Source organism: Pezoporus wallicus, unplaced genomic scaffold (genome assembly GCF_028554395.1).
Source record: "Pezoporus wallicus isolate ANWC-B61680 ecotype Strahan unplaced genomic scaffold, APGP_CSIRO_Pwel_v1 contig_3847, whole genome shotgun sequence".
NCBI lineage: Eukaryota > Metazoa > Chordata > Aves > Psittaciformes > Psittacidae > Pezoporus > Pezoporus wallicus.
In genome coordinates, this window is record NW_026639842.1 from 604,558 (window position 1) to 625,231 (window position 20,674).

The 20,674-nt window shown below is 37.8% G+C and overlaps 1 protein-coding gene across 3 annotated transcripts in view; it reads right to left on the minus strand.

Moving 5' to 3' along the window:
* Positions 1–967: 967 nt before the first annotated feature.
* The window catches only part of WDR37 (WD repeat domain 37), a 42,078-nt gene continuing 22,371 nt past the window's right edge, over positions 968–20,674 (minus strand). For all 3 annotated transcript variants that reach the window (XM_057416449.1, XM_057416448.1, XM_057416447.1), the window contains 7 exons: positions 19,611–19,655; positions 18,731–18,807; positions 17,190–17,427; positions 16,163–16,304; positions 6,430–6,564; positions 5,557–5,671; positions 968–4,160 (listed from right to left, as the gene is read on the minus strand). In XM_057416449.1, the coding sequence (XP_057272432.1) occupies positions 4,029–4,160; positions 5,557–5,671; positions 6,430–6,564; positions 16,163–16,304; positions 17,190–17,427; positions 18,731–18,807; positions 19,611–19,655 (884 nt within the window). In that variant the 3' untranslated portion in view covers positions 968–4,028. The remainder of the gene's footprint in view (positions 4,161–5,556; positions 5,672–6,429; positions 6,565–16,162; positions 16,305–17,189; positions 17,428–18,730; positions 18,808–19,610; positions 19,656–20,674) is intronic.

Genomic DNA, 20,674 nt, shown 5'->3' on the forward strand with positions numbered 1-20,674 from the left:
CAACATATACTCATCTTGCCAAAACGCAACCAGCAATGCCCTTTCTAAAGTGTGTGTAACTTAGGCTATTAGAAGGATTAAGGAGGTTACCAGCATCAAAAGTCTAAATCAGCTGCAAGAAACCCTGGCTTGATTTAAATCCCTTAATTAAAATCAACTAAAAACCAGGATTTGGTGTTCTATCTCAGTCCAACCCTCACATCAGTTGTTCCACGTTGTAACTTTGGTCTTTATTTCCAGTCCCTATCACCAGTGACACTGATTAATAATAGCTCTCCAGAGCGCTAGCTCTTGAGAATTCAGTATGGCAGTAAGGGATCCTAAAGCACACTGAAGGAAAACGCGGTGCGCACAAAGCAGTCTTCTACACTCAGGTAATGGCTAGGCAGCACCGTTCAAGGGCCTCCGAAACCCAATGGCAGCGCTTACTATAACACCTCATCTTTGGAAATTCATTTCAACATTGCAAAGCTTTGTATTTTGAATAATATGGGTGCAAAGAGAAAACAACCTTTAAAGCTACAGAAAAATTGATGGTAGGGTACCCCAACAGAGAAGTTTTGCAATACTGGCGCTGTATTCTAAACATGTAAGACCTGGTTTCGATTTCATGTAAAATATCCATTTACAGAGCACTGTGAAAAGTCACATGGACACTTTTGCATAATTTGCATAACAAAATGTACTTTTCCATACAAAACTGGAGAAGACTCTATAAGTGCAGGTCCAAGCACCTTTTCATTCTATATACTTAACAGGCAACACAACTATCTGCACTACCAAGAAGTCCTACCATGGCGGACAGACTTGACCTTCCACCAGAACTGTGCCCATCAATGCCTCAGAAATTAACTTTCTGAGTAGAAAACAGTGGATAATATATAGGAAGATCCTTTGACTACCACCACCGAGGTGAAATACTAACATGAACAGCAACCTTAACGCAAGAGAGAAAACTTGCAAGAAAAAAACTGTTGAATGTTTTAATGCATTTTGAATCATAATGAAAAACATTTTACATCTAAAAACAAATCAGCAGAATAATAAAAAGTGGTTCCACATAACTTACAAATTCTTTTTTCCAAAAATGTAGTTTTCACAGGTTTAGGCAACAAATAAGATGTTTCATTCCAGATCTTTCTGACTGTAATCACAAAACTGTGTGAAAATTGACACGCATTGCCTGAAAGACAGAAAAGCTTGATTTTGCCCAGTGATGAGTTCTTTGTGAAATTCTGCACAACACAACCTGTAACTGCACCTCTCCTCCATTTTATGAAATGCTGGACATTGTTCAGTGCTGAAAAACACTCTTTAGAACATTCAAAGCCATGAAATGTTTTCCACATAATTTAGTCGGTGTAGTATTATTCACCACCACTGCTCACATGTGATTTGCTTCTAGGGGAACGGCAGCTTCCGCTTCACCTTTGGTTCCGTATATAAATTAAGCTAAGTGGTAGTTGAATGTTCAGCTGATTTAAGTATTAGCCTGCCTCTAAGAGCGTGGCTCTAGCACCTTGTTTAGTTGATTTTTTCCAAAGTGAAGGCGGGTAATCATCCCATTCCTGGTGACAGAGGATGGTCCCTCTGGTGATATAAAAAGCCTGCAGCAATGATGATTGAACTGCATAGAGTCTAGTGGTCCTGTAATATGTATGTGTTAGAGAAGCTTAAACAGACACTTTAGTTTAGCAGGATCAAACCCAGTGACCCTCTCCTCGTAATAAAAGGATAGTCATTGCTCCAGATATTACATGCAGACCATGCTGGAGAAACTGCTTCTGCTGGCTGGACAGATATTTTTTCTTTTTTAAACAGCACCAACCTGTGTAAAGTACTCTCTGTTACCAACTGAAAGTGAGTTTTTTCTTCTTCAAGCATAAAACCATCAACCCAACATCAAACGGCTTCTCCCAAGAGTTAAAACCCCAGGGGAAATAGAAGGTAAAAAAAAGGTGAAAATAAACCTTGATACCATCCTTTAACCCTTGTTATCAGAAGACTTAAAACTCTGCAGCTGCTTTCTCCAACCTCACTGGTTTGGTATTTTAAGATTACTTCAGTACAATTCTGTATATATCTTGTATCTAAAAAAAAAAAAAAAAAAAAAAAAAAAAAAACAACCAAAAAAAAACCAACCCAAACAGAAAAAAGAAGGGCCCAAGCTACTATGATGACTTGTTCTGTAGAGATACTACATACATTCTGCATTAAATACCTTGAGCTTCCATAAGGTTATGCTCCAAAACTATGCATAGGACCCCAATTTCCCTACAATTCCTCAGTGACACATTAATCATCCCATCCCACTGCACTCCAATGCCACTATTTGATATTTAACAGCAGAACCAGTTAATACATCCGTCTTATTGTCATTATAAACAATAACTGTAGAGGACATGAGCACAGCTATAGTTTCATGAAATTATAGTGATGAGATAAAAGTTCCTAATAATTTATACCACTCATCATCAGCTCCATGATTCCCTTGTAAGAGAGCACCCCTGGCTTACCCACACCCTTCATCTTATACCGTGATATGCCAAAGAATTAGGGGCAGTATATCCCTTTAGCTAAAAAGAAGTGTCTGTAAACAACCTTTTTGTTCTTTCAAAGACATCAGCTGCCACCTGCATTTACTTCTATAATCAGCAGCTGCAGTGTAACACCCCACTGTCAGTGCAAAAAAAGCTAAGCACAGTGAGGAGCAAAACCAGAGTAAGATCATCTGGGAGAAAGAAGGGAGAGTTGTGTTAATTAGCCCCTCCTAGAACAGAATAGAGGCTACAGCAGCCCTCACCAGGGCTGAGAACAGAAAGGTAACAGATGATGTTTACTTATCATATTGCTCATTAGCTTTAAGTGTTACTTGTCTTGAGGATCACATTTAGTATGATTGTCTTTCTTGTCAGAGATAGTACTTCAAGCAGAGACCAAAAGTGCTTTTTTTCTAGGCTACAGAGAGATCCAATGCATCTTGACCAACATTCACTTTTGAGGTAGTACTCATTTACTTTGTATTGCTGGCTCAAAATAAAAACATGGAAAGTGAACACAATTAAAAGTATGCTCACTGTAAGTATATAAACAAGGAAAAAATAAAAAACAACTCCCAAAACACTTCCTTCCTTTCTGGGCAGATCACCAAAACGAAGCAATCCTTCTTACAAAGGTCAGATCACATTCACTGGTAAAGTCAAACTTTCATAAATGGTTTATAACAATAGCTATAAACTAAAGTGCTTCAAAATTTGCTTGACAAGATCTCAGTGACTGGAATCATAATATTCTGGATTTTTGTTAGTATGAAATGCCATGAGATTTTAAAACCATTTTATATAAGAAGGGGAGAATGAATATTTTTCTTTTTCAGAAGAAAAAGTACAAAAAGCATTCCAAATAAACCTGGCAGTCTATACTCACGACAAGCTGCTTGCATTTTCCTTCTCAAACCTACTATTTCCCAGTAACAGGAATAAAAATGGAGTTGAAGTTGCACTATACTGTGGCACTAAAAAAGGTATTCCAAATCAGATGCAAACAGGAAAATGTTTACAATCATACAACTAATGAAATTCACACTTCATCTCAAGGTTTTAGCCCTGCAGATTCTTTTTAACACAAGGCAGATATGTAATCATGAAAAAACGTAACAGACTGCTATACACTCTCTACATTAATTACATAAGTTTCACATTTATGTCACAAATGTAATGCCCTACTGTGTATCTATTAAATGCTAAATAACTTATGAACATTTATGTGCTCTATGCAACAGTGAACATATTGACCAGTGGATGCCAAAATATAAAAGTTCATACACGAGACTAATTAAAAAACAAAACAAAAAACATCACATTTTCTGTACAATTCATGCAAACTGTGCACAATGTGGTAACAAGAACATCTGCTAAAGTTTCCACTTAAGGAAGAGATTTTACAGCGACAGCAGACCAGTGTTCAGAAGAGTCTGTAGAAGTGTAGAAGTCCATGGCAACATAAAACACAGAAATTCTTCCAGCATTTCATTTTTCTTGTAACAAAGCAGGGATGTTGATGTTCCAACCAATAGCCTGACGATCAAATCCACATGTGAAGAGGTTACATACTGGATGGTCCTCACTCCATGCTGAGCAGCACACCATTCTTCTGTGGCCCTGCAACAGTTCAGGAGAAAGCAGTATTACTTATGATATATCTTGAAAGCTTCCATGTCATCAGATCATTGTGATCTCAAAATGCAAACTTGCTAAGGCTCATGCCAGTTTTTACAAACAGTACTTGAGAATCCCAGACGTCACTGTTACTTTCACCTTTATAATGATGAGACTCAATATCAGCACCGGATCCATAATGACAGAAGCATATGAACAGGTGCATCAAAACTTTGGCATTTCCAAGGTGTGTTTGCCATCTCATTACATTTTACTTACAAAAGCAAACTGAATTTTCATTTTAGCAATTTTAAGAGCAATCTTAAAATACGCAGCTACTTGCCAGAAACTACGTTGCTATAAACCTGCAAGATTAAGTGTCCATCATGTTCATAATTCAGAAAGATTAATACTACTGCAGGAAATATGTCATACTGGGGAAAAGCAATGCCTCATCTGTTGTTCAAATCCAACAGTAACAAAAATGGCCCAAAGAGGACTCTGACCAACATTTAAGTTATACCAAAAAATTTGCCATGATTTCAGTAGGGTCAGCCTGAATGGAACTATTAAGAAAAAAAAGGAAAAAAAAAGAAAAAAAAAAGGAGAAAAAGAAACAGAGATTAAACAATAGAGTAAAAATAACTAAACTAGGAAAAAGACTAAAAAAAGGCTAAGCTTTAAAACCCCTTCTGAAATTGTGTCAAGAGCTGCTGAATCAACCCAAAAAAAGCCTATTGAAGTGGCACAATCCAATTAATTTCACTTAGTCTAATTTGCTCCATTAGTGATGCTTGCCATGCCAAATAGCACCACAAATGCACAAAATTTGATGGCTGCAGCAAGAATAGTTTAGTACATGGTACCAAATATCAAGAATGCACGTGCATAAGCAGGGAAGTTAAAAAACACAATCACCAAATCATACAAGGTGAGCTCACAAAACTGATCCCCACGTTTTTCCTTTTATGTTTCTTCATTTAACAAGTTAAACACTGTGTAATTGAAAGAAAAAAAACAAACCACCATCATTAAACCTTGTAGTAAGCCACTTTCCTGACACGATTCACATCAAGACATCCGAAATGCTCTTACGCATAATATGCATCTGAAATGCTCTTACACATTTCTTCCATGTCATAAAGAAGGCAGTTTCACTTTAGTAAGGAGAAAAATGATTATGACATCCACTTGAAATACCATTTCCAATTCCAATTAAAAAATTCAAAATGTTACTTATTTGCATGTTGGTCGTTTTCAATAACTAACAATAGCCCATTTGTATAGACAAGTGTCTTTCAGTATTTGTTCAGCTTTTAAGCTAGAGAGACCAAATGTTACTTTTAACCTTGTATGAAAGAAGAGCAGACATACTTTAAGGCTACAAATATTCAGTTACCTGTCTATTACTGCGAGGGAGGCGTGCTAATCGCACTCCTGACATGTCGAATAATCTAACCTGTCGGTTGTCATGTGGAAGGGCGATGATTCTTTGGCCAACACATACGTTAATCCTGCACAGAAGAGACAAAAGTAGGTGATGTACAAAACAATGAGAATAGAACTTGACACGACAAGTTTAAGCTCACGGGAAGCGATACAGCTGAATTTTTTCCTGACTAAAATATACAAGCAAAAAAAAGATTAAAAGTATTAAACCTTTAAGGTGTTTTCTATTGTATGACATGCTCAAGAAGGCTTAATATCTGCATCCCATTAAAAATCAAATCTCAGAAAAGCAATACTATGTATTTACTGAAAATTAATGTTGACTACACCTGTATTTTATAAAACCACTGGAGACCTTTTCAAAATCTCACAAATCTCAACTTTAATTTTAGTGACTAAAATTAAATGTATATTCAGTGAATTGATAGAATGGACTATTTCAGTTGGAAGCGACCTACAACAACAGTGTCTCTGCCCATGGCAGGTGGGTTGGAACTAGGTGATTTTTAAGGTCCCTTCCAACCCTAACCATTCTGTGATCATGAAGCTCAACTGCCTGACCAATTCAAGGCTGACTAAAAGCTAAAGCATGTTATTAAGTGCATTGTCCCAATGCCTCTTAAACACTGACAGGCTTGGGGCATCAACCACCTCTCTAGGAAGCCTGTTTCAGTGTCTGACCACCCTTGCAGTAAACAAATGCCTCCTGAAGTTCAGTCTGAACCTCCCCAGTGCACCTTTGAACTATTCCCACACATGAAAGAAATTAAGAATTAAATAAGAAAATGTGAATTAAGAAAAACAGGAATTCAGATCTGCTTACCTGTTGACTGCAGAATCTGTACGGATTGTTGCAATAGGAGACCTCATGTTTTTCAAGTCCCAGACTTTTACAGTACGGTCATCACTACCAGAAACAACATTGTCTCCCACAGTGAAAACTGCAGATGTCACAGTGCTAAACAATCAGAAGTAAAAATAAGATTATCAAGTTCTAAACTAGCATCTGATTGAAAGTTCTATTTTCTGTTCCCATGTTTCCTTTAAAATGTTACTTGCCTTTTTGATTGTTTGTTTTTAACCAAAGTAACCTGAAATATTAAAATTCCAAGTGGATATTTTAGAATAAAGAAGTATTCTTACAAGAACCTCTGTCACTTAAGGTATACTGGACTTGACTGGCCCAAGCGCTAAGTGAAGTCCAACAATGGCAAGTCACTTAGAGGCATCTCTCATATTCCACTGACCCTACTATGAGCTCGTCATGTTCACTCTTGAAATCTTAATTCACTTTCGAAGTTCTGTATTAATGTCCAGCAGACTTATCAGACACCCAAAACTGAATTAGTAGCATACACTTCAATTCTTCTTCTCAAGTGTTTTGAGACTAGTAATCAAGACTTTTAGTTTCCATCCAAAGACTTCTCTAGAACTCTCCAAAGGGATTATATGAAGAATTTTGTATTAGAATTTTGTCTTTGCATTTGACACTTTCAGAGAACAGTATATTGCTGAGCTCAGATGAACAGTTCTTATGATGATCTTTTACTTTTATTTCACATTAAGAAATTAATGTTTTTGTACGACTACTTTCACTTTAATACTGCATGAATTCCCAACTTAAAACCAGTTACTTTCTGCCCACACAATGTACTAGCAAGGCATTTTTGTCTCTCTCTAAAATCATTAGGGAAAGCTTCTCAACTCTGTCTCTACAGATTTGATTTAACAACCTATCTTGTAACTTGGGTCATGCACGTCAATTTCTTAGAATTTAGGAATTTTGTCAGCTGTTACTGTCGCTTTGGTTGTTCTGCAGCAATCTGAATTCATGTCCTATTCAAGCTGCTGATTGAGATTAGCACTAGCCAGGTCACAACAGACCAGGTTATGCAAGCCTCTTAATTTATACTGACACCAAATTAAGTTTTAATTAAGATGAAGTCCCACTTTATTCTTGATACCAAGTTTCCTAATGCATTATTAGAGTGCACCTGAGCTACCAGGGAGATTATTACAGTAAGAACCAGGAGGCCTTCACCTAATCTTCTGGACTTTATGAACTAGGAGTTAGAACATACATGAAAGATACAACTAATAAGTTTCTTTCGTCAGCCACCTTCACATTTGGGAAGAAAACTCATTCATGTAGTCAAGTTACTGCAGGATAGAGTTGGTATGTTCTTAGCACTGAACTTTTCTCCACCAGTCTGACCCCCATTACACTCACCACCGTCTGCATCTCCTTCCTCACCAGCTGTTTATACAAGCTGCAAAATACCCCAGTAAAACATTCAGTCTTTTCATTGAACTCTGTACTGCTGTTACACATTTGAAACAATGTTTATACATTTAAAATTCACTATTAATCTCCATACTTTGCACACACATTAGGAGACTTCCTTACGCAAACAGTATAAGCAGTATAAGGCATTCAAGTCATAGAAAAGCTCCAGATGAATGAATATACAGCGTCTTTTAGTATTCTGCTGCCAACAGACAAATCCAATCTGTTTTTCATCATACATTTTATTCCAATTATAGTTGGAATATGTTGTGAAACTGTCTTAAAATAATCTTCCAATTTTGAATGTTGGGTTGGGTTTGGGTTTTTTTTTCACAACTTTAAAGCTTTCCAACTTCTTTGATCTCATACTGGTTCTCCTTTATCACTTATCACTGTCAAACAGAGTTATATTTCTTTGACCACATAAAGTTCTCATTTTTAGATTTATCATTTTTCAAATGAAAGCATTCAAAACTATCACCATGCAAACAGAATGCCAGCTCTAGATTAGCTCGACCCCTACTTGTCCTGTAAAACCAGAAAGATTCTCACAAGAAAACAAAATTCTTTCCTGTGCTGTTTGTGGTTTAACTATTCACTCAAATATCACTGGGTACACAAAGAAAAAGTTTGTAAAAAAAGAAAAATGTGGTGAAGTTCTGCTGTAGCTCTCTCTGTTGAGTGGGAAAGTGATAGAAGAGCAAAGGGAAGGCTGTCAGGCTGTTTTCAGCGAACATCTTTAAAGGTGTTCAGTGGTCTTACCCCTCTCCCTGCCCTGTTTATTACCCTAAGGCACTGCAGGCTGGGATATGCACTATTTGCAAGCACACGTGACTATAAAATCAGCCTTTTCTATCTGAATTCAAAGGCTAGATAGAAAAGGACTTTTTATTGAAGTATCATAAAGGATTTTGGTCACAGTTTCAAAGCAAACAGTATATGGATATAATGCCCAACAGTCTCAGATATTATACTTTTAAAAATGAAACATTACTCTTCTAGGACAACTTGAAGATACACTCGATTTAATTCTCAAAGACATCTCATTTTCAAAATAAGATTACAAGACTAGAAGTTTTAAGTAACTTAATAACAAGGCCAAAAGCAGTATCAGTCTCACACTTGACAACTCTAGGGAGGGTTTATCAGCACCTGATTGTCATGTGAGTAAAGACCAGGCAGGTTTTTGTTTGTTTCTGTGGGCTTTTTTGTGGAACATTTTGAGTTCACATTTATAAAAAAAACAACAAAACAAACCAACAAACACATACATTTGAATTCAAGAACATGTACAACACTACTGACTTAAGACGTGAGCAAGTGCTGTGCTCATAGGTTCTCTTAAGTACTACAGATCATGATTTGTCTCCACTGCTATTCCAAACTGCGGCATCTTACCTCATATTTTTGTTTTGGGTTGGGTTTTTGTTTGGTTTTAACTAAAACAGGATTTCAGCCAAACTGAAAAAAGAAAGTGAGAAGAAAGGGAAGCAAAGTCTGTGTTATAAGAAAGAGGCTGTCAGAGCAGCCAATATACAAATAACCTTTCAAAAGTACTGCCTCCCTAACCCCACCCGTATCACAAAGACTAAGACTTATTCCTGTATTTTCACAAAGCTAGTTTTACTTCCTGGGTTTTTTACTAGCCTTCCATTTGTTCTAATCCAGCTAAAACTGTGGTTAACATCCCCTTGGCTAAATTAATAAAAAGCATCAACAAAAGATCATCAGCCCCTGTGTTAATGGAATGCTAGAAGACATTAGGCTTTTAATAACTCAAAAAGATGACAGGTATTGTAGGACATCTAAAAAAAAAAAATGGCAAAGAGGAAGCAGTCTTATGACACATCAAACCGTGGGTCCCACAGGGAGTTTGGTTCGCTACAACTATTCTCCAGGAAAGCTTCAGCCTCCGCCAAACCCCAGCAAAACTCATTTATCTTGTCATAGGGAGCAGCCGAGCGTGTACTTCCAGCTGACAGCGTGGCACTTCCTCACCACACACCGCTGCCTGGCCTCGAACATCCTGCTCCCTCCGTGGGTCTCAATCAACAGAAATACTGTAGTGCTAGCACTCCTCATTAGGCTGAACAGCTGTCTCCCCAGTCACACTGAGCCACAAAACTGTTTTGCATAACAATTTGCTGAAATTTCACACATAGGAGAAGAAGAAAAAAAAAAGGGAGAAGAAAAAAGAAAAAAAAAGAAGAAAAATATGTTGAAAATGTTGGACCATGAAATGCTGATACACAACCCTTACTGGCAATGCACCAGAAAAAGTTAACACTGCTGTTTCCATTTTGATTTGCAGACTATACTGGGATTTACTGTTGAACCCTGAGAGACATGCTTTCATGCCTGTGAAAAGGCATCTACTCATAAGCATTAATCTGTGCGTGGGATGAAGTTCTGGAGAAAACAGACCAAAGAGAGCTTTCAGATAAATTTATTCCACGTACACCACATTGTACTTAAAAAGCAAAATTTGAATGCTCAAATATGCTCCCCTCATTTTAAGTAGTAAAATTCAGGAACAAAGCCTAAAGGGAGCTCTATTTGATTACAGCATTTCCTGTGCAAGAGCTTTCTTTCTTTTAGGGGCACAGAGCATAACCCCACACAGAGAAGCCTGCAGAGAAGTCATGATATGGACAACAGTTTGCCAATCTGAAAGAGCAATGGCATCAGCCACAGAATTCCCAGGTAAGAAGCACACCAATACCTCCATGCCCATGCATTCAGATTTCAGAAGTGCTAAAGGCACTTGACTCCAGGAAGAGCGACACAGAGAATTCCCAAAGTCCGTAGATTTATCTCCCAATATCAGCAGAAGTTTTTCTTCCAACTTGAGAAATGGCAAGAACAAATCATAAAGGAATTAATGCAAAAAGGGGGTGGGGGAGAAATTCAGAGCCAACTGTTAGTGCTAAAAAATCAGATTTTTAGTATTTAAATCAACAATGGCTATTCCAGAGATATGCATTTCATGACATTTAGAGAAAATTGCCATTATCTCCTTTTCTCACTGTCTTAAAATAATAAAATGATACAGGATTGAAAACAGTAACTAGCTTTTATGAGAATTACTCAATGGCAAGTTAGTAAATTAGTTAAGGTGCAGGTATTTTTCAAATCAATTCCATTACATTGATGATGGGATAAAACAGGTCCATTTATCCCTGCAATATCGCTGCGTTACCTAAGCTTTAAAATGACAACGCACCGTAAAACATTATGCTCCACTCAATAGGATACAAAGAGAAGGCCTTTGGTTATGCTCTTTTCTGGGTCATTTGAAAAAAATGATAGCATTTCTTACTGCATGCATTCAAGAATGGAGTTAAGATTCTCCCTATCTATTGTAGTGAAGCTTAAAGCACTCATAAGTAACTGGATACAGATTTATTGCCTACATCTTCTTAAAGCGACTGACAAAGCTAACAGCTAACACAAACTGCAATCAAACTTTGTATATTACATACCCTACTCCCCAAAATAAAAGACCCAAAGGATTTGTTGTTTGGTTGGTTTTGTTCTGTTTCTTGTAGCTACAGGGCTTTTGATTTTAAGCAGTTACTCTTACAGCTTAAGGAGTTTATTCAATTTTTATATTTCCTTATTAATTAGAAAGCAATTTTTACCATAAGGAAGTTTGCCAATGACAACAGAAAAGCTTCAAGAACGTAAAAGAAACGGAACTATTGAATAATGTTACCTTTCAAATTGCTTTTTCAGCAGTTCAACAACTCCATGAGAGCATTAGGTTGAGGGAAGGTTAGAATAAAAAATGGGGTATTTAAGCTATGCAAGAAAGCAGAGAGAGGTAACCTGGCTGAGCTGAAGGCACAGGAACATTCCGGCCCCATCTGTCCTGAAACAGATTCACAAGAAAGCTAACAACATAGGAAGTCAGACAAATTCAAAGCTGGATGCTTGAGCTATCAGCTAATAACCTGCTAACACCTCTAAGAACACTACTGAAACCTTGACATGCTCTATTACATATACAGAATAAATGCGAACCAGAAGGGTTTTATACGTACATGTTAAGAAGCACAAAATTTTAAAAGTTAAACCTAGAGCTTAAAGTCCAGGCCATAATCTTCATTTAGAGAACATGCGACATGCAAATGTGGGATCAGAACAGTGTTTGAAAGCAAGTTTGGGGCCTTTTTCAATGAAATTTAAGAGAAAAAAAAAAAAACCACAAACCAACAGCAGACCCAACAAGGCAGGAATACTAACAGTAATATCAGAATCATCTAGTTAATCAGTGAGGCTTCGGGAGAAAAGTGATTGTTTCATCAGAAATATTTTGCATTTCTTACAGAAGCTGGATGAACGATTCACAAACTGCAAATGCCTACGGCAATCTCTGATTAGAAACAACAGAAAAATGGTAGACAAAGCATTACTTACGGCATTAACAGCTGAAGCAAGAACAGAACTATCTTGAAAAGGACAGATAATATTAGTTGAACTCCACTGACAGCATCCAACTCGTGACATTTTGTTTGGCACAAAGGACTCCCTTTCCTAGCACAGCATTTAGTCAAAGGTGCAAAACCTGCATTTTTGGAACTACATCTAGCTGTAGGTCACTAAGAAAACGTGGCTGAGTAAGAACACCTAGCAGCGACCTTATAATATTGAGGATATCTAGAGTAAGACTACTTTCCAAGAGGGATGTCCAATTACATCACTGCCTGAAGAAAAGTCATCTTCCCCTTCCACAACTTGGTCTTTCAAGAACAAGAGACACGTCTCAGGGTATGAGAATTAAACCTTGCAGAATAAAGAACCTAGGAAAGCCAGCTGACCTTGGCAAACCCAAATGTCCACAAAAATAAAGCAATTATTAGTTTCTTGATATAGAATGCCATTTTGACATTAATTCCCAATTCACTAAATGTCAAAATTCAGCCCAGCATCCTAATCAGCTGCTGCTTAAGTACTCTCACATTTTTTTATTCAGATTTTCCAGCAAGCTTTGGATTTTGAAGACGAAAAGTTGAAGAAGCAAGACGTATTTGCAATCCTCTAATTCCAAAGGTCTTAGGAAGGCGCACAGGTCACCATCCAGCGGCATATTCAGAAACATATAGACAGCAAATGAACAGGAACTTTCCTTTCTGGCATCCTACAGCCACACAACCAGAGGGAAAGGAGAAAGAATATGCTGTTCTCATGCTCATCAAGCACATATGCAAGAGCATGTCAACACCATAGCTGTTCAACTAGGTCACCACACTGGAAAAGAACGGCCTTCAGAGCCCCAACAAGACACAGCTGTACGGGGGTAAGCAAACAAAAGCAGAAGTGAAGCTGGAATGAAAATTGCCACATAGATGCCAGAACCATTTTGCTCTTCAGAGCAAAACCTTAATTCAAGAGTTCAAATCAATAACCCCTAAATTTAATAATTTCTCAGTATGAAAACAGTTGGTGTTATATATTATCAAACATGTATTTTAAAGCAGTATCTGCTGGAAAAAAGGTGTTGGAATTTGAATCTCCAGTATAATTTTTGGAGGTTTTAATTTAGGAGATCAATTTAATTAACATACAACAAGTAGGTGTTTGGATGATAATACAAATGTAACCTTTTCCCAGGGCTACCTTAAACATCTAAGCAGGATGTGACTGGGGATTAACAGCACTAGTAATATAAATCCTTATTGCTGCACACATAAAATTAGGCAATAATAGTCATATTTTACAAAAAAATCAGTCTTATTTCCTCACTATTTCATTATTTTTTAATCAGTAGAGAATAAGTGAGACAATCTGTGGACATGGCAAACCTAAAGGGAACTGTGACAAGATGTATTTATCACTATGTGAGCAGGGCACACGCAAATGAGTCATGCACTGAACTGAAACAGCCATATATATGAAAAATACAAACAAGCAATGTTTACAGATTTGGAAACCTCCCTAGGAAGATGTAACTTCAAGAAAGACCTGAATGGACTTTGAAGACTCAGCCAAATGCAGTCTTTAAGTGCTAAAGTACTACCAATGTACAAAACTTGGTCTGTGGACATATAAATGTCAAAATATGTTAGAAAACACACTTTGAGGCAAAATAGGTAACTCGTAAAAAAGAACTGGTACTTTGTAGAGAAGAAAATACAGGAAACTTATCACGACTTAAGTATCTATTAATATAGGAAACAAAGCTCTTCAAGTTAAAATCCAGCAGCTGGAAACTGAAGCCAAACAAACTCTAGAGAGGCACAAAAAGTTTAACAGAGAGATTAACTAAACACCAGGATGTGCAATTTACAGAACTTACCAAGGGCCAAGTTGAAACCATTACCATCGGAACAACCTAACATAGAGTTGGCAATCATACTAAGATTACCTCCTAATTTAAATCAGGCATCAATATGAGACGCTTGAGACAGATATGTTGATCCCAACAAATCCTGGCCTTACTGAAGAAGAATTTATTTTCGTGGACTGTCACAGTAGCAGACTATAAGAAATACTCTGCTTTTAATAAACCAAGCTCAGAACATGAAAAAAATAGGTGAATTCTCACCTACATCAACTTACTTAAATATCAATACAGGTATCTTAAAATACAGATATCAACTTACTTAAAATACAAATAATCTTTCACAACTGCTATACATACGCGCAGTCTGACAGAACACCACTTTATAGCACACAGCAACTGCTTTACATTTTCGGATGTCAATTAACTTTATGAAGTCATGCTCTGCACATAGCAGGATTCCTCAGTCGCTCAACACATGGGCACTGCAGGGAACAACTCCCAGCACTTCGGAGCACGTTTAAAGCCTCCATCCCCTCCCTCGCATTTCCTACATGGGAAATTACTCGCGACGGCAGGAATCCCAATCCTGAAGCACGGCTCCAGTAGGCAGAAGGCAGCTTTTCCCCCCACCCCGCTTCTCTCGGCGCGGTTTGCCGCGGGGCCACGCGCGATGGCAGGGCGACGGCGCCACCTGCTGGTGCTGTTGCCCCGCCCGCGATGCCGGGCCTCCGCGGCCGAGAACCAACGTGAAAGGCGGGCCGGGCCGCCTCCTCGGGCTGCTATAGTTGTGCTGCCCGGGGCAGCGATCGCCTCCCTCCAGTGAGGAGCCAGGGCCCGGCAGCGTCAAGGAAGGCGCAAGGGTACGGGGCTGAGCTTCCGGGGCACGCACCGCAGGGATTCAGTTACAGTTTGGATCCCCTGTGAGGGGGAGTACTGGGGTGGAATTAGATTCTGGGGGCTACTACAACACGATAAACACTATGTGTGGTCTCGTGACTGAGATGTCAGTCATCTAATTAACACACTATGATTTGATCTGGTGAAATACATAGGGAAAAAAAAAAAAATAGCTCTCTGAGCTCCAGCCAGCCATTCACCACGAAGTACTTAGCAACAGGCTCTTAAAACTTAGAACTGCGGGCTTTAAATCATCAGTGCTAATGAGTGTAACATCCAATTTACAGAACTGATTCCAAGAACCTATCAAAATACTAAAAATTTGTCAAATTATTCAAAGAGACATGCATGAAAGCCAAAAAATGTCTTGGGTGTATGGTGTCCTAGTCAACAGATTAAACAGTTTCTTCTAACAGAAGATTATTACAGTGTTGATTAAAAACTTAAAAACATTTTGCCAACAGGCAGTACAATAATGGACCAAAAATAAAGTATGTCTTGACTGCAAATTACCAAACCACTGCCTTGGCCCTGTGTTCCCCAGCGAAGTACTATCTTCCGTAGCAGCCATTCCCTCAAGCAACTGGGAGCTGCACAGACCTAGCCACCAGAGTGAAGGCAGTTTTGCGACTCTTGTAAGTTGGAGTGTATTTGGTGGAAAAAGCCTATGACAATACCAAAAACTCACCCATTCAGGTAACCAAATGGAAACAGACAATACGAGACAAACACAAACATGAAGGCAATTAAAAGCTGGAGTAACAGTGACCGAAGAGGTTGCTCAAGGTCTATTCCATTAAACTGGCCAATTCCTTAAACTGGCTCTAATTGAAAGGAGTTTTATCTAGACTTACCAGATGAGCAATATCACCCCAAAAGCCCTGGCTGCTGTTTTGGAAATTAAGCACTGCTGTGTTACACCTGACAGGGCACAGTTAGAGGTTTCTGTGAAAATGAGTCTCATAAAGCAGGGGAACGAGCTTAGTACCTCAGCAGGTACTAACAGGAATCTGTTCAGATTAGCAACTGAAGAATACATTTATACTATTGGAACTTGTAAAAACCCATGAAGGAACTGTGACTTACTCTGTGTGGCCCTGAAAGACATTCACAGAATGGATAGAAGGATCTCTGAAATCCCACAGACGGAAGGTTGTATCGCGTGATGATGTCACCACAAGACGTTGGGTGGGATGTGTACAACAATGTGTTAGCTCTTGGTCGTGCCCTACAATTGCAGATGAGAACATGTAAGGTAATGAAAATAAGAATTTTCATTTCCACGTACACTTTGAATGAAATGCTAATGATTTTTTTCTTTTTTTCCCCCCAAAGAGAAAGGAATAATAATAGTAATCATCATTCTGAACTTTCGTGTTACTTCCACTGTAAAAGTTTAGAATTGCATTTAAAAGCAAAAGGGGAAAAAAACCCACAACAGTATTCATTTCACATTATTATTATTAAGTAGCAATGATAGGTCATTGGTACTTAATACACCACAAACACAGCAAAAGCATTTTGCAAGAACTAAAATCTGGCTACATTTAGTTTAAAACTACCTACCTTCATAAGTTATATCACAAGTTTAAAGGAACACAATTTCATGCTTAGAGCATTCACAGGTTCAGAATTTTAGAAATCATTACAACATATCTGAAAGTGGCCTACAAGGATGCTGGAGAGGGGCTCTTTATCAGAGGCTTTAGCTACAGGACTAGGGTAAATTGGTTTAAACTTAAACAGGGGAAGTTCAGGATAGCTACTGTGAAGTTCTTTACTGTGAGGGTAGTGACACACTGGAACAGGCTGCCCAAAGAAGCTCCATCCCTGGCAGCATTAAGGCCAGGTTGGACAGAGCCTTGGGTGACATGGTCTAGTGTGAGGTATCCCTGCCCAAAGCAGGGGTTTGGAACCAGATGATCTTAAGGCCCTTTCCAAATCTAACCATTTCATGATTGAGCAACACTGTAAGTCTTGTATACATTTACATTGTACTCCAGATAAAAAACTTTTCCCAATGTTTTGGTATCTACAAATAATCCCACATACAAAAATGAACCACCAATCTATCTTCTTGTAAGTGAACAAATACCTGTAAGGGAACAAATACCTGTAAGGGAATGGACAAGCTCAGAAGTCTCTACATCATACAGATTTGCTGTCCTATCCCACGATGCTGTCACAGCTTGCTTCCCCCCAACAAGCCAGTCAGCTGCTATGACCACTCCTTGATGGCTTTTCAGTGAAGTTAACGGGGCTCTGACAGTGGGACAATCACTAGAAACATCCCCATCTCCATCGGGTTCATCTTTATCTGAGAACTCAACTTCATCCTCTCCAGACAATTGCTATAAAATGCAAGAATTAAAAAAAAAAAAGGATTTAGAATAAAAGGGAAAGAATGTCTCTAAGTTGCATTTTACAATGTAAATGCTTCCCAATCCCCTTAATGCCAATATGGGTAACTTAATTCTATAGAATCTAGCCTATTGAGGCACTCACGTTCAAAAACTTAGTTGGAGGAACAAGTGAGTTAAACACAGTTTCTGAACTGTTTAGCTCTGAGTATCTATCCCCTTTATTATCTCCTAAGTCCTTACTCTATCATGCTTGAATTTCACTGCAGCACATTTATCAAGGGACTTCTTTTCCTTTCAATATTTAAGGGTAAGAAGCGTTTAATAGGGCATTGAACTATTTTAGTCTCTGGGAAGACAATCATTTACAGCTGTATTTTTATCCATTAGAATCAAAATCATCAACATTTGTCCGCTTGTCAATAGAGAGTCATCATGCAGTGCTGATGTAAACTGAATGAAAATAAATTCTTTTGCTAACCATGAAGCATCACTCTCTGAACCTCTTTTGCCTGTGCAAGACACATAAACTTTTCTTTCACCATATCTGGATGTAAAAAAGATAACACTGGTACTGCTCTTTCAAAGTAGAAATACCAAATCAAATAAACTGAAGCAAACATTTTGCCTTCAGAAATCTACCTCGTATTACCCAGCCATCTCTTGCCCCTGCTTGGCTTGCTGTGAAGCTCCTGCCATAAAACGCATTTGTCTTCGCAATTTAGTAATGGTGCTTTTAAGTCAAAAAAGCATTTGACAGTCTAGGAAATAGAAGTACTGACTAAATAAAAGCCTGGGGACGACAATATCAGACAGTGTGATGAGTGCTGGCAAGAGTCAATTAGAAATCAGTAAATTAAATAAATGTCAAAGTGACACGTCTTTACCATCAGTTTTCAATTCAAAGCAACTATAGCTAATACAAGTGCCTCAGTAAGTTAAGCTACAAGAATCTATCTTAAGAATTTAATTATTATTTATGATTTGAATTATTACCAAAAATGTTAACTTGAGAGTTCGTGTACTTATACATTTACCATCTTGAACAAAAAGTAAATTACTTGTAGTTGCATATCCTATTCTGCACCACAGATCTTTGAAAACATTAAGTGAGTCTGTTTTTGAAAGAAAGGCTGAAATCTATTAAACTAAAACCTTAAAATCCCGTTTTTTGCAATCTTGAAATCATGTAATTTTTAATTATGTATAAATCTAACATTCAGCCTTATCATAAAACCTGTAGCTGATGAAATTGCTGTGCAATTAGTACAGTTGCAGCAACTTGATTGCTTACATTGCAGTCTGCAGTTGGCTGAGGTGTAGGCAACTGTATTAAGTATCTCCAGATGTGAGCTGTCTGGTCTCCAGATGCTGCACAGGGGGTAGAGAGGTTCAAGTAAAAAAAGAGAGAGAATAAATAAGATCATTTCCTTCAGCCATTTCCTCACCCAGCACACTATGAACCCACTCATCCCACAGTTGAACAACTTGTTCAGAAGGATGCTGTAAGGAACAGTATCAAAAGCCTTACTAAAGTCCAGAAAGACTACATCCACCATCTTCCCTTCATCCACTTGGTGGATAACCCTATCATAGAAGGACATAAAATTACTTAAAGAGGACTTTCCTTTTGTGAACCCATGCTGACTGTACCTGATGACTGCATTATTCTTTAAATGCCTTTCAACAGTATCCAGTGTAATCTTCTCCATCATTTTTCCAGGAACTGAGGTTGGACTAACAGTCCCCTGTGTCCTCCCTCACACCCTTCTAGTAAACTGTAATATCACTGGCTGGCTTCCAGTCAGCAGGAGCCTCCCCAGACTCCTAAGACCTTTGGTAAAGGATCAAGAGGGGTCCTGCTGTAACATCCACTAGCTTCTTCAGAACTCTGGGATGAATTCCATCAGGTCTCATGGATTTGCAAACGTTCAGCTGACATATGATTCTAAGTGTCTGTTTTGGAGCAGGTAAGCACAAAATACAATACAACAACCCCAGATGGAAAGATCTAGCTCTGATTTTTTATGTCTTGAAATATAAAAACAATTCAGTCAGCAAGGACACTGACACAATAGTAGGAAGAGGGGCTACAACCCAAAAGATACTAGCAAATTACATGTATATTTCCATCATGATTAGCATACTTAGCATATGAAAAAAACTTCACATACCTGTAAGAGCCACTTGCTCAGTTGGATGAAACTTTATGGAATTTACTGTGGGGGAAAAAAAAAAAAGTTTTAAGTCAGTATACTAAAACAATTATTTTGTAATGTTTCAGCATCAAAAGGATTGAAAAAAAAAATCAAGAAGTCTTTGATTTTAAGTAAATTTTTGTAGTATAGCAAAGTCTTAGGTGAGATAAAGCATAATGGTATTCTGAGTACATAAACCTAAGTAGTATCAAAGAGAGAAGCTACAGTTGATTATACAATACATACTTTCTAGCAAGTTATTTCCTGAATCTATTACAAGCATTGCATGTTACAGAGGATAAACAAGCCACACTCGAATAATCGTGTGTAAGCTGACAGGAAATAATGCTTTGGACTCCATAAAGATAAGTATTCATAAGTATTCCTAACATATCAAAAACTTGCTTATTATGACCATCAACTTTATGATTATTACTTAAGACTGCAAGAACAAATACCTAAAAACCTAATGCAAATAATACAAATCAGATTTCAGTCCTGCAAGCACATGTAATCAAAACATTGTTTTAAAACAGTCCTGCAAGAATTCTACCACCCTATTCATTTTTTATTTCAGTGCGTAAGAATTAATTACTTTTCATTACTAAGCAAAATCCCTAAGTTTCTCTTCAGCAGTTCTTCAAGAAAGAACTTGGAAATCATTTCCATCCATCATGCAAGTAGAAAATGCTGATGCTGTCAGTAGAGCATGGTGTAATGACTCTAAAGAGATATCCAAACTGTTCACACTGAACTAACTCAACAGTGCACCAACTGCTGGCACCCAACACCTTTGATCCATTTCTAGTCAACTGTCAAACCTAAACAAGTTTTACTAAATGAAAAAATACATTACTTTAAATATAATTTATAGAAACGTATATTTTTAAATAAATTATAAGGTATGCAGAATTTATATAAATTTATACATAATAACTTAGTTTACACACAACCGTTTATATACAGGTTAGAGCTTTTATTATTTTCATGGTTAGCCAAATAGCAATTACAAAATACCAAACTATCAGCATCAAAATCCA